The sequence below is a fragment of the Moschus berezovskii genome, chromosome 3, assembly GCF_049115385.1.
Source record: "Moschus berezovskii isolate FMDL1 chromosome 3, NW_MosBer_1.0, whole genome shotgun sequence".
NCBI lineage: Eukaryota > Metazoa > Chordata > Mammalia > Artiodactyla > Moschidae > Moschus > Moschus berezovskii.
In genome coordinates, this window is record NC_142462.1 from 123,714,901 (window position 1) to 123,728,738 (window position 13,838).

The window sequence follows — 13,838 nt, forward strand, 5'->3', positions numbered from 1 at the left end:
CAGTCCTTGACAGAAGGAGACTGGGGAGGCTGGTTCTCCATCTGTGAGGCAGCGACAGCCGCACCTGCAAGCTTGGCAGAAATGCAGACTCTCAGGCCCACTCCCCATTCCCCGATGCAGAGAACTAGAATCTGCCTTTTGAAAAGCTCTCTCATGCACAGAAAGCAAGCTCTCCAGTCTCTCGTGTGCATGGCTGGGAAGAGGCGGTGAGGCTGTAGATGAAAAGTCTGCGTGTATTCTATATATAGACACAGAAAAGTGGTAAAGATTTTCCCCATACAGGAATGGGGCTGTCAATTCATGCTCTGGAAAGGTCCCTCTGTCAGGGCATGAGGGTAAGAAATGGGCAGCTGGGGTCAGAACCCAGGCAAAGGAGGACCTGAGCAACAACACAGGGGAGACTGAGGTCCAATTTGTTCTTTCTCCCCAGAAGCAAAGAATATTTTTAGAGATGACTCCAGCTTCACTAATGCCGCCAATTTTGTTTCTAACAGAGTATCTGTTATAATCTATTAGGAAAGAGAAAAATGCTTGGTTACAAAAACACAACTAATCAAGTGTCTCGGTGTATCCCAAATGTATCTCCATCTAAGGAGAGGCTCCAGATCACAATGCATGAAGGATGACTTTGGGTGAATAAGAAGGGAGCTGGAAGATTAAATGAGGATCTACTCAACAGCCATGTATTATGTAGGCTGCTAACAAGTCAGCTCACAGGATACTTAAAGGTGTAATGTCTGTTAGGACTCACTGTTTCCCCATATAAACGTAAGATTCTGCTTGATAGTCAGTTTTTCTGTATTTTGGATGAGTAAGCAATCTGAAGTTCAAAAGAAACAAAGCAGCGTTTGAGACGACCACGCGAACACTATCCCTTCCAGCTTGGCTGACAGATTCCAAGAAACTGCTATTTAACATTTTGCCTCCTTAAGAATCCAGAAAAGTTTGACAGGGTTATTTGTGGGGTTCAGCATGCTTTAAAGTAATGACAGCAATATAGATAAAAGCAGATGGCTGAAAATGGGAAATTCCTTTCCTTAGATGCTTAGGTTTAACATTTTACATTCACTCCATTGGCAGAAACAATGCAAAAGAGAAAAGGCTTATATATCTACTTTGAAAAATGTAACATAATAAATCTCAAGTAAGGAAAAAAACCTAACCTGTGTTGAGAAGAATCTCTATGGAAGATTCATTGATAAAAACTTACAAAGTCCATGAATTCAGTACAATGGTGCTTAAACTTAACAGCAACATTTACACAGTGCTTACTGTGGATTTACAGTGTACTAAATAGCATTATGGGCTTCCCTGGTGGCTCAGAGGTTAAAGCATCTGCCTCCAATGCAGGAGACCCGGGTTCGATCCCTGGGTCGGGAAGATCCCCTGGAGAAGGAAACGGTAACCCACTCCAGTATTCTTGCCTGGAGAATCCCATGGATGGAGAATCCTGGTAGGCTACAGTCCACGGGGTCGCAAAGAGTCGGACACGACTGAGCGATGGAACGGAACGGAACGGAAATAGCATTATATAGACTATCTCATTTAATCTTCAAAACACTCTGATATTAGCTCCTTATGAATGGGAAAACTAAGGCACAGGGAGGTTAAGTAACTTGCCCAAGGTCACACAGCTTAATAAGTTAAGATATGGATCTGAAGCTGAGCCTGTGCTCTTTACAATAACTATGTGGGTGGGTGTGTGTGCTCAGTTGATCAATCTCTTTGCGACCCCCATGGACTGCAGCCCGCCAGGCTCCTCTGTCTGTGGGATTACCTCAGCAAGAATACTGGAGTGGGTTGCCATTTCCTCCTCCAGGGGATCATCCTGACTCAGGGATTGAACCCAAATATCCTGTAGTGGCAGGCAGGTTCTTTACAAGTGAACCACCTGGGAAGCCCCTAACTATAAGCACCTCTCTAATAGCATCTACTCTCCTTTCTTTTTGCCCCCATGTAAATCACAAAATGATGAAAATGTAATGGACTCCCATTGTTACTAAAATCAGGGACAAAGAAAACTCTTATGATTTCAACATTCAAAGTCTTAATGGAAAGGGGGGGCCCTTTGGACAATGCCCAAAATTTGACCTGCAATGCAACAAAACCGAGGAATAGTGAGGTGGATTGGACTTAAGACACTGGACTATTTTTCAGTAAGATGGAATGAAAATTAAGTCCCAGTAAAATTCTGAAATGTGTCATGTAACTGCTTGTTAACAGTAAATATGGCTGCAGACTTTTGATGATAATTACTATGAATACATTATCTTCTGGCTAACAGGTCTGTGAAATGCAGGAACTCTAAAAGGTAAAATAAACGTGGGCCTAAAAAATTAGGCCCTGGTCTAATACTGTCGACTGAACGTTCTCATATTGGCTGAGAGTGCTTATTTAAGTAATTGCGTGACTGTAAATGAACGGAAGTATTAAAGTTGGCACAAGGCACAGCATCCACATGGCACATGCTTTGTTCCCGGAGCTTTAGTCCATCAGTACTCTTGGAAAAAAAGAGAAGTCACTAAATGAATAATGAAGACCACAAGACAGTGTGGAGGTCTTTCACGTTCCTCAAATTGTCCCACACCCGTACAAAGTTCTTTTTCAACTCTGAGCTCATCGTATTCCATTTTAAAAACTAATTTTACCAAAGAACAAGCGCATCCCCTCCAAATTTTCAGTTTCAAAATAAAGATTCAGGTAAGAGCTAACCGTATTCCATGTTAAATATTCATTTTTGCCAAAGGAAAAAAAATCCATCCCCTCACATTTTCATAGCTTCGAAGTAACATCCAAGTAAGAAGAAGAACGGGGGAAAGGGGCCAGGAAGATGAAAAAGTGAAAGAAGAGGCGACAGAAACGATGGAATGACAGGGTCACCTGAACTCAGAGCCCATTCGCTGAGCCGCCCCCGGTTTTCCTATTGAACTTTCCCTATTAAGACAAGAAGACACACCCTGCTGGTGGTATTTTCACAAGTACAGATAGGGAAGCCGTGTGTGTTATTTAAAGGTACGGACCATACACATAATTTGGGGGCGACTTCCACGCGTACCGTGGCATTACAAACAATCACGACTGCATGTCACCTTGCTCTCAGCCGAGTCCAGCTCGTAAGGACAAAAGGACCGACCATCCGTGCCGAGGGCCGGGCTGCGGGCTCCCCTTGGAGCCAGCTCGATTACGCCTCCGAGAGGCACCGCGGCCGCTGCAGACGCGCTCTGTCGGCCCCGCGTCTCCCTCGCCGGCCCCCGCCGCGGCCGGACGGGCGGTGGGCGGCGGGGACCCGCGGCCTCCGCGGCGGAGACCCGAATGTCCCCGCGCCCCGGCCCCTCCCGGCCCCCGGCGGAGGCGCGATCCAGAGGCAGGCGGTGTGTGCGGGGGGCACTCACCTTCTTCTTCCAACTCGAATTTCTCCAGCATGCCGGCTTCCGCGGGTCCCGGGGCCGCCGCCAGCGCCGCCTGAGGAGGAGGAGGACGACACGGATCAGCATGCGCTCGGCGGCGCTCGTCCCCGGCCGCGCGGGCGGGGGCGCGCGGGGGCGGAGGGCGGGGGTGCGGGGAGACTGGGGCGCGGCGGGGCCGCGGGGGGCCGCAGGGCCGCGGTACGGCGGCGGGGCCGCGGGGGCGGGGCGGGGGCCGCGGGGGCGGGGCCGGGCCGCCGGGCCGCGGTACCGCGGAGGCGGGGTCGCAGGGGCGGGCCGGGACGCGAGGCCCGGACGCGGGGGCCGCAGGGCCGCGGGATGGCAGCGGGAGCGGGCAGAAGGGGGCGGGGCCGAGACCGCAGGGGCGGGACCAGGGGCGGGGCCGGGACGCAGTACGGCGGCGGAGCGCGGGGGCGGAGCTGGGGTGCAAGGGGCGGGGCCGGGGCGGGGCGCGGCCGCGGGGGGCCGCAGCACAACGGCAGGGGCGGGGCGGGGCCTAGGCCACAGGGGCGGGGACAGGGGCGGGGCCTGGGTGGGCCGGAGTGTGTGGGTGGGGGCGGGGCCGCGGGGCCCCGCGGGGCCGGGGGTGGGCTCTGCTGCCCCGCCGGGCGCTCGGCTCAGCGCCCAGTCGCCGCGAGGAGGGGGCCTCCCACGCGGCTGGCAGGACGGGGGTGGGTCGGTGGTGGCACGGCGCGGTCCAGCTCGCAGGGCCCGGCAGGGAACCGGCGGCGCGGCCCCGTCCGCCCTCTCCGCCCCAGGCCGGCCGCGGCCAGACCTGCCGCCCCCGCATCGCGAGTGGAACGGCCCGCTCCCCGCCCCCTTTGCCCCGCGCGTTGGTACCAACCGGCGAGAGGGAACCGTGGGAAGAGGACCCCGGGGGGCAGGGGCTGGTCCGCGCCAGGGCAGCGGGCGCGCCCCGCTCCGGCCGCCGGGGCCGGCGACCCGCCTTTCGCGGCGGCCGGTCTTCTCATCCTCTGCGCGTCCTCCCATCCCCTCGCTCACACCCGCTCACCTTCCCCCCGCCACCCACGGAAGCGCGTCCCCGCAGGTTTAACCTGCGCAGGTGTGGTCTCGGCCGGCCGGGGGTGGGGCCCGAGGGGTGCGGAGCCGGGGCGGGGGTGCGGTGGGCGGGGCGACGTGCCCGGGAGAGGGGATGGAGGCTGCAAGACCCCAGGGGAGACGACATCGCAGACTGGGGCGGAGGGCGGTGTGAATGAGGGTGTGCTCGCTTGGTTTTCTTTTAAATTTTAGCCCGGCGTCCTGCATGCAGTCCACTGAGTCGCGAGGAATCGGAGACAATAAAAAAGCCCATCCCTTTTCCCTTTATTAAAAAATTTGTTCCCTGGAATATATGTATTGTAGATGCACTGTGTTGCTGTCAGTTTTACCCGGCCATGAAACTCTTGCTTCCTCTCTTCATAGCTCGTTCTCTTTGGGGAGCCAGTGCCAAAAAGTACATACAATTCTAAATCTGGCTCTGGCCACTTCTGTTACCCTGGATCTGGGTATCTGAGACTCTCCGATCGCCAGCACAGGTTGGCAGGCGGCGGGGCCTGGCAGCCGAGAGCTTCCTGGAAGAGCAGGGTAGCCAGATAGGCGACAGGCACCCCTCTCCCGTGTTATAGGCAGTGACTGCCCCAGGTGCAGGGCCCTTAGCTCACTGCAGAGTGCAAGCACCATGATAAAGAGATTAGCTCGCCAGCGCTAATTAAGGCTCCACCCCCACGCCCCCAAGGAACTTGGTTCTGTCACTGCAAGCCTAGCCTGGAGGAGGAAGTACTCATATCTTTATGCCTTCTTTTTGCTCTGTCATCTCTGTTGGGTCAATTTAAGTCTTTTTTTGTCACACCCTGTAGCATGTGGGATTTTACTTCCCTGACCAGGAATTGAACCTACACCCCCTGCATTGGAAGCATGATGTCTTAACCACTGGATCCCCCTATGTCCTACCAATCTCTTAGTCTTAATCTTTGCCTTAAAAAATGAGGGGGGAGGAAAATAAAAATAATTTTGTAAGAGGTGGTAAAAACTCTTCTCTGTGTCATGCTTAACAGCAAAAGACTGAATGCTTCCTCTCTAAGTTCAGAACAAGACAAGGATGTCTGCTTTCACACTGTTCTTATTCACCATAGTACTGGAAGTTCCAGTCACTGCTGCTGAGTCACTTCCATCGTGTCTGACTCTGTGTGACCCCATAAACAGAAGCCCACCAGGCTCCCCCGTCCCTGGGATTCTTCAGGCAAGAACACTGGAGTGGGTTGCCATTTCCTTCTCCAATGCATGAAAGTGAAAAGTGAAAGTGAAGTCGCTCAGTCGTGTCCAACTCGTAGCGACCCCATGGACTGCAGCCCACCAGGCTCCTCTGTCCATGCGATTTTCTAGGCAAGAGTACTGCAATAAGGCAAGAAAAAATAAAAGCCATACAAGTTGGAAAGGAAGAAATAAAACCATCCCTACTTGCAGATGATATGATTGTCTGCGTAGAAAGTCCCAAGGAATCTACTAATTAAAAAACCTCCCACAAAACCCCCAAAACACCAAAACTGGAACTAATGAGTTGGTTACAGGATACAAGATCAATACATAAAATCAGTCATATTTGTGTATGCTGACAATGAACATGGGGAAACTGCTATTAAAAATATTGTTGGGACTTCCCTGGTGGCCCAGTAGCTAAGACTCTTCACTCCCAAAGAAGGCAGAACTAGATCCCAGGTCAGGGAACTAGATCCCACATGCCACAACTCAGAGTTCACATGTCGCAACTAAACACCCCCTATGTTGCCACTCTGGAGATTGAAGATCCCTCATGCCACAACTAGGACTCAGTACAGCCAAATAAATATTAAAAGAAAAACCAACATTATTTACGATCACCACAAAGAAAATTAAATACTTAGGTATTCACTTGGGAGAACATGTCACAAGATCTGTATGCTGAAAATTACAATGTGGGGATGAAAGAACACTAAAATAAGTGGAGAGGTACCTCATGAACTCAGCATAGTAAAGATATCATTTCTCCCTCCAGACTGATCTCCAGGTTGAATGCAATGCCCATCAAAATCCCAACCAGGTTTTTCATAGACAAGACAAGCTTCTAAAATTTACATGGAAAGGCAAAGCTAAAACAGGCTTGAAAAAGAAGAATGAAGTGGGAAGAATCACTCTATGGATATTAAAGCTTACTACAGGGTCTTCCCTAGTGGTCCAGTGGCTAAGACTCTTAGCTTCCAATCCAGGGGGTTCCAGGTTCAATCCCTGGTCAGGGAGCTAGGCCCCACACGCTGCAACTGAGTTAACACGCCACAACTAAAGATCTCACATGCCGCAGCAAAGATCAGCGAGCCCACGTGTGCAGCAAAGACCCGGCGCAGCCAAACAGATAAAGATAATTATTCGTACAAAAAATAAAGCTTACTACAGCGCTATAGTAATCAAGACTGTGTGGTTTTGGCAGGGAGACAGACACAACGATCAATAGAAACAAGTAGAGAATCCAGAAATAGATCCACATAAATACTGCAAATCAACGTATGATAAAGGTGCAAAGACAATGATGCTGGAGCAATTGGACATCAACAGGCAAAAAACCCTAATGTAAGCCTCACACCTTATACAAAAATGAGCTAAAATTGGATCAAGAACTTATAAATATGTAATACTGTGAAATTTTTAGAAAAAAAATTGGAGAAAGCCTTTGAAACCTATTGATAAACAAAGAGTTAGATCCGACATCAAAAGCATGAGCCGTAAAATAAAAAATTAATGAATTGGACCTCATTAAAATTTAAAATGTTTGCCCTGTGACAGAGCCTGTTGAGAGGATAAAAAGACAAGCTACAGAGTGGGAGAAAAAGATTTGCAGACCACAAAGCCAACAAATGACCAGTATTTGGAATATGTAAAGAACTCTCAAAGTTCAATAGCAGAAAAAGAAAACAATCCAGTCAGAACATGGGCAAAAGATACAAAGAGACATTTCACTGAAAAAGATGTATAGATGGCAAATAAGCACAGGAAAGTAAGGCCAGCACATTAGCCCTTAGGGAAATGCTATGAAAACCACAATAAGCTATCACCTCACACCTGTTAAGACTGGTCAAAATAAAAATGGTGGTCACACCAAATGCCAGTGAGGGTTCAGAGAAACAGAATCTCTTGTGCGTTGCTGTGGGGATGTACAGTTTTACCACTCTGGGAAACAATTTGGCAGTTCCTCAAGGAAATAACCTTCCAACTGTCATATGATAGATACATCAATGGCATTCTTTGGCATTTATCCTGGTGGAAACAAAACATGTTTACACAAAAACCTATGTATGCATGTTCACAACAGCATCATTTGTCACAGCCAAAACTGGAAATAACAGATGTGATTCAACAATGTTATATCTATACAGTGGAGTACTACTCAGCAATAAAAAGCAATCAACTATTGATACATACAACCACTTGCATGAATGTCCAGGCAAGTATCTCAGTGAAAAAAGCCAGTCCTTAAAGGTTTCCCTGGTGGCTCAGATGGTAAAAGCATCTGCCTACAATGTGGGAGACCCAGGTTCGATCCCTGGGTCGGAAAGATCCTCTGGAGAAGGAAATGGCAACCCACTAGAGTACTCTTGCCTGGAAAATCCCATGGATGGAGGAGTGTGGTAGGCTACAGTATATGGGGTTGCAAAGAGTCGGACACGACTGAGCTACTTCACTTTCACTTTCAAAAGTTATATACTGTATGATTCCATTTGTATAATGTTCTTGAAATGACAAAATGACAGAAATGGAGAACAGATTAGTAAATGCTAGGGGTCAGGGGTGGGGTGGGGGTGGGGGAACAGAGGTACCTGTGGCCATAAAAGTAATGATAGAACTGTTCTGATTCTTAAATGTGTCATAGTCAATAACCTGCCTGAGATCAGTCAGTCAGTTCAGTTGCTCAGTCATGTCCGACTCTGCGACCCCATGGACTGCAACATGCCAGGCCTCCCTGTCTATCACCAACTCCTGGAGTTTACTCAAACTCATGTCCATTGAGTCGGTGATGCCATCCAACCATCTCATCCTCTGTCATCCCCTTCTCCTCCCGCCTCCAATCTTTCCCAGCATCAGGTTCTTTTCAAATGAGTCAGCTCTTCTCATCAGATGGCCAAAGTATTGGAGTTTCAGCTTCACCATCAGCCTTCCAATGAACATTCAGGACTGATTTCCTTTAGGATGGACTGGTTAGATCTCCTTGCAGTCCAAGGGACTCTCAAGAGTCTTCTCCAATACCACACAGTTCAAAAGCATCAATTCTTTGGCACTCAGCTTTCTTTATAGTCCAACTCTCACATCCATACGTGACTACTAGAAAAACCATAGCTTTGACTAGATGGACCTTTGTTGGCAAAGTCATGTCTCTGCTTTTTAATATGCTGTCTAGGTTGGTCATAACTCTTCTTCCAAGGAGCAAGCGTCTTGTTATTTCATGGCTGCAGTCTTGTTATTTCATCTGCAGTGATTTTGGAGCCCAAAAAAATAAAGTCTGCCACTGTTTCCACTGTTTCTCCATCTATTTGCCATGAAGTGATGGGACCGGATGCCATGATCTTTGTTTTTTGAATGTTCAGCTTTAAGCCAACTTTTTCACTCTCCTCTTTCACTTTCAAGAGGCTCTTTAGTTCTTCACTTTCTGCCATAAGGGTGGTGTTATCTGAATATCTGAGGTCTGCTTGTGATATCATACTGTATTTTCCCCCACAAGTCAAGCCAAACTGACTTGTGTGGAGAAAATGACAATTGGGGTTCATTTAGAAAAAAAATCTTTATTGAGAACTTCCCTGGTGGTACAGTGGTAAGAATCTGCCTGCCAATACAGGGGACATGGGTTTAATCCCTGGTCCAGGCAGATTCCACATGGCGGGGAGCAAGTAAGTTCTCAAGCCCAAACTACGGAGCCCACGTGCTGCATGCAACTACAGAAGCCCGAGCACCGCAGAGCCAGCAAGTCGCAACTACTGAGCCCGAGCGCTTCCAGCCTGTGCTCCACAAGAGAAGCCACTGCAATGAGAAGCCCGAGCAGCACAAGCTGAGGGTAGCCCTGCTCGCCACAGCCTGAGCAGCGCACGCGCAGCAACAAAGCCCAGCGCAGCCAAACCTTAAATGAGTAAATAAGTATAACAGAAAGGAAATGTTATAGAAATCTTACTGAGCTATGATTCACGTACCGTAAAATATGATTCAGTACATGCCCAGGCTTGTGCAACCATCTCTGTTTACAACACTTTCATGATCCCAAAGGCAGACCCTGTACCCATCACTGTCTTTAACCTCCTTAACCTCCACGCCCAGTCCTCGGCAACCACTAATCTCTTTTTGGACTCTATGAAGTGAAGTGAAGTTGCTCAGTCGTGTCCGACTCTTTGCGACCCCACAGACTGTAGCCTACCAGGCTCCTCTGTCCATGGGATTTTCCAGGCAATAGTACTGGAGTGGATTGTCATTTCCTTCTCCAGGGGATCTTCCCAACCCAGGGCTCGAACCCGGGTCTCCTGCATTGCAGACAGACGCTTTACCATCTGAGCCACCAGACTCTATAGATTAGCCTATCCTGGACATTTCACATAAATGGAATCATATAATACGTGGTCTTTTGTCTCTGACTTCTTCCACTCAGCATAATGCATTCAAGGTTCATCCATGTTGTAAAATTTAACACTTAATTTCTTTTTATTGCTGAATCGTATTCCATTGAATGGATAGACTACATTTTATTTATCCATTCATTAGTTGCTGGATATTTGGGTGATAATATGATTATTGCTTCTACAGACACTCACGTACCACGGTTTGTGTGGACATACGTGATCATTTCTGTAAGGTGTAGATCCAGGAATGGAATTTCTGGGTCATATGGCAACTCTACATTTAACATTTTGAGAAACCACCACACCGTTTTCCACAGTGACTGCACCTTTTTACGTTTTCACCAGGAATGTACAAAGGTTCCGATTTCTCCTGTCCTGTAGTTTTTGTAAGATGTTACACTGGGGGACACTAGGTGAAGGGCACGCAGGATCTCTCTATTATCTGTTACAACTGCACGTGAATCCACAATGATCTCAAAATAAGTTTAATTTTAAAAAGTTTGGTGGTACCTAGTGGAGATATCAATCATCCTGATTTTGGAAAAGTCTACATTTCAATTCCCTGCAGTCAGTTTGGCATACTTAAAAAAAAAAAATCCCTCATTGATATTCAGTAGGAGCATCAGCAATTTCCCTGAGATCCTGATGAATGCTTTACTGGGAGGCAGAACTGTGCAGCCAGTGGGAGTATGCATTTCTGGGTGCTGTGAACTCTGCAAAACTGGTCCTCACACCCCAAAGTCCCGTGCCTATGACTGTTGACATGTGTGGAGAATAGAGATGGAGACAAATTAATGTGAGTCTCTTACTTTTACTGCACTTGATAGTGGGGGTACAGGAATAGAAGAAAATAAAAATGTCTCTATCAAATACGCAAGCGAGGCTGAATTTATCTCCACAGGTTATTTTTTCACTTTGTAAGACATCTCATGCTTTCTTCCTTTGAAAGGCATGCAGTCAGAGGATACCAGAAGGAGGCAGATGCCTCTGCTTTATGACACACAAGGTCAATTTCAGGGACGTGAAGGCCCGAGACGCTTTTCAGATGTGCACGGACATGTCGACAGGCTGAAATGAGTGATGGATGGGTTCGGACAGATCATCTGAAGTTGGTGGTCGTCGGCTGCCCTTTCAACGGTGATGTTTTCTTAAAGTCTCAACAGACTTACACGCCAGACTTAATTTTAGCTATTTCAGGCTGGCGGGGAAGCCAGGGGCAGAGAAGAGCAGAGAGGGAGGGCTTGGGCCATGTTGTGATGCAAAAAAATGGGGCTTGGATTGATGTGACCTGGCGCCTCTCATTCTTGAGAGGTACCCCTCCCTAGACCTCGTGTAGATTTGCGGTATTTCTACGTTATACCATTCGCTTCTGTGGCCAGTCTGGGCTTACTGGACTTCAGTGCGATGGGAGGGAGTGGAGCTGAACTTTACTGAAAGAATGCCTGAGAAACATGGAGCCCTTACAAGTGTGACTTTTTGGTTGCTGCAAAATGCTAAGTTATTAAGGACCATCTTGCATAACTGTGCCCAGTGTTTTGAATGATTGTTGGAAGGGCAAACGCCAGTCTGGAAACCTAATCATAAAACAACGGCCAAAAAAGCTTTCCTGTATGCAATGAGGTCGGATGTGAGTTCACTTTGCCTTTTAAAAAAAATCCTAAATAGCTACTTCAAGAAATCAATCAACCTTAAATACTGGATGAGGAGCTCTTGAATAATTTAGCAGCTTCGTTGTTTCTCCCCTGCTGTCTTCCGAGAGTTCTGCTTTTCTGCAAAGACATCCTCCGTGTGGAAGCAAAGGGGAACAGGAAGCTCCCACCAGTGCGGGCAGGAGATGCGCACGCACCGCCTTCTACCTCCCACTCTGCGCTCCCTAGACAGGCCTCACCGCCACTCCTGTGCTGCTGGCCTTCAAGCCTCGGCCACAAGCCCTCAGTTCTCCTGAGTTCCAGACCACCTCACGGTCATCTGCACTTTAATCTTCTACAGGCAGCTCAAACTCCTCCATCTCACACGGTCCCTGGGCCCTCCACTCTGTCTCAGCATCCTTGGAGGCCGTCCCAGGCGTCTCTGTCTCCATCACACTCCTTAGCGAGCCTGGTTGTTGGAACAGCTCTGATTTCTCCCACCTCATCCTTTTCTAGTCCATTCCCTACCCCGGAGCCAGGGCCCCTTTTAAACACAGACTTGTTCTTGTTACTCTCTTCAGAACCACCCCGTGACTCTCAGGACCCTACAGGGATGCCGTGCAACTCCCCAGCCCTGAGCAGGACCTGGTCATTTTATTTCTTCACCTTCTCTGGCCAAGCTCCTCTGCATCCCCTACACTGGAGCCCCGAGGCTTGAATATTCTGCCCCTCTTTCCTACTTCTGCCACTGGGCTAGTTCCTGCTCACTCCTTTATGGGTCTTGACGATGAGAAAAACTTTTTAGTCATATTAAGAACTAGTCCAGGAGAAAAAAAAGATGCTAAAAGTATATACTTTTTGGATCTTCCCTGGTGGTGAAGTGGCTAAGACTCCACACTCCCAATGCAGAGGACTAGGGTTCGATCCCTGGTCAGGGAACTAGATCCCACATGCTGCAACTAAAACCTGGTGTAGTCACATAAATAAATATTAAAAAATGAAAACAGTGGTCTAGTGCTTAGGAGACTCTGTGCTTTCACTACCTGCGCCCAGGGTTTGATCCCTTGTCGGGGAACTGATAAGACCCTGCAAGGTGTGGGACAGGGCCAAAATACATATATATGTATATGTATTTATATCATATATAAATATCAGCCTTCATACTCCTCAGAGGTTTTATCATTTGCTTCTATTTTTCTCTGGAATCTTAATTTAAAAAATTTCCATTAGGAATTTTTCTTTGAAAAAAAGCTATCTAAAATAAATTCAAGGTTTGCCTATTAAAAAAAAAAAGAATGAGTCTTAAGAAAGCGGCTCAGGTTTCACCAGGAAGCCTTTCTTGATTCTTGACCTCTTCTAACAGCTTACCTGGTAAATTTCTTCTCTGAACCCACAGGCTTCTACAAGGCGCGTAGCATGAGACTGGGATTCACTTTTCTGTCCTCCCCTAAATCCCATAAACTCTCTGAAGGGGAAAAACGACCCTGTTTGATTGTATCCCCTGTGCCTGACACGTAGTAGGCTTTGTAAAAATACTTGGGTGAATGAATTGTCTGTTATCAGCAAACCAGTTGAAAACACAGTGGGTGAGCAGATGATTTTAACAGCATAAACAGGCTCAGAGGTGATTTACTTCCACTCACTCTGACTTCTCCTGGACCTTATTTCTGTTTAGCAATAATGACACCCACTTCCCCTTGAGCATCAGAGCTGGTATTTTGAAGAAAGGAAAGTGACTGTGCTAAGAAACAGGAGCAGCATTTTTATTTTCATAGACTCTGTCTGAGGTCTAGAGGTTGTGGATGACTGTGCTAAGAAACAGGAGCAGCATTTTTATTTTCATAGACTCTGTCTGAGGTCTAGAGGTTGTGGACGGCACATCCTGGTTTGGGTGCCCCTGGAGAGCTCTGCCAACTCTTACCACCTCTCCACAATTTTAGTTTCTGTTGAGTAAGAACAATTGATTTTTTAAAGTGCTGCAGAAATTTGATAAAAACTGAAACTACTTAACTATTAAAAACTGAGTAAAAACTCTAATTATTTATATCTTAAAATATAAGATATTTAACAACGTAACTATTAATCCTTCTGATCAATCTTAATCATTATATTTGGGAGAAAGGTTTTGTTCCTTTTGACAGTTTTCTAAATAACAATTT

General features: G+C 47.6%; 1 protein-coding gene across 7 annotated transcripts in view; it reads right to left on the reverse strand.

Annotated features, from left to right (window-relative positions):
• Positions 1 to 13,838, reverse strand: part of PRKAG2 (protein kinase AMP-activated non-catalytic subunit gamma 2) — a 300,068-nt gene that overhangs the window by 58,099 nt on the left and 228,131 nt on the right. For all 7 annotated transcript variants that reach the window (XM_088834770.1, XM_055421589.2, XM_055421590.2 and 4 more), the window contains one exon: positions 3,393 to 3,462. In XM_088834770.1, coding sequence (XP_088690896.1) covers positions 3,393 to 3,462 — 70 coding nt within the window. The remainder of the gene's footprint in view (positions 1 to 3,392; positions 3,463 to 13,838) is intronic.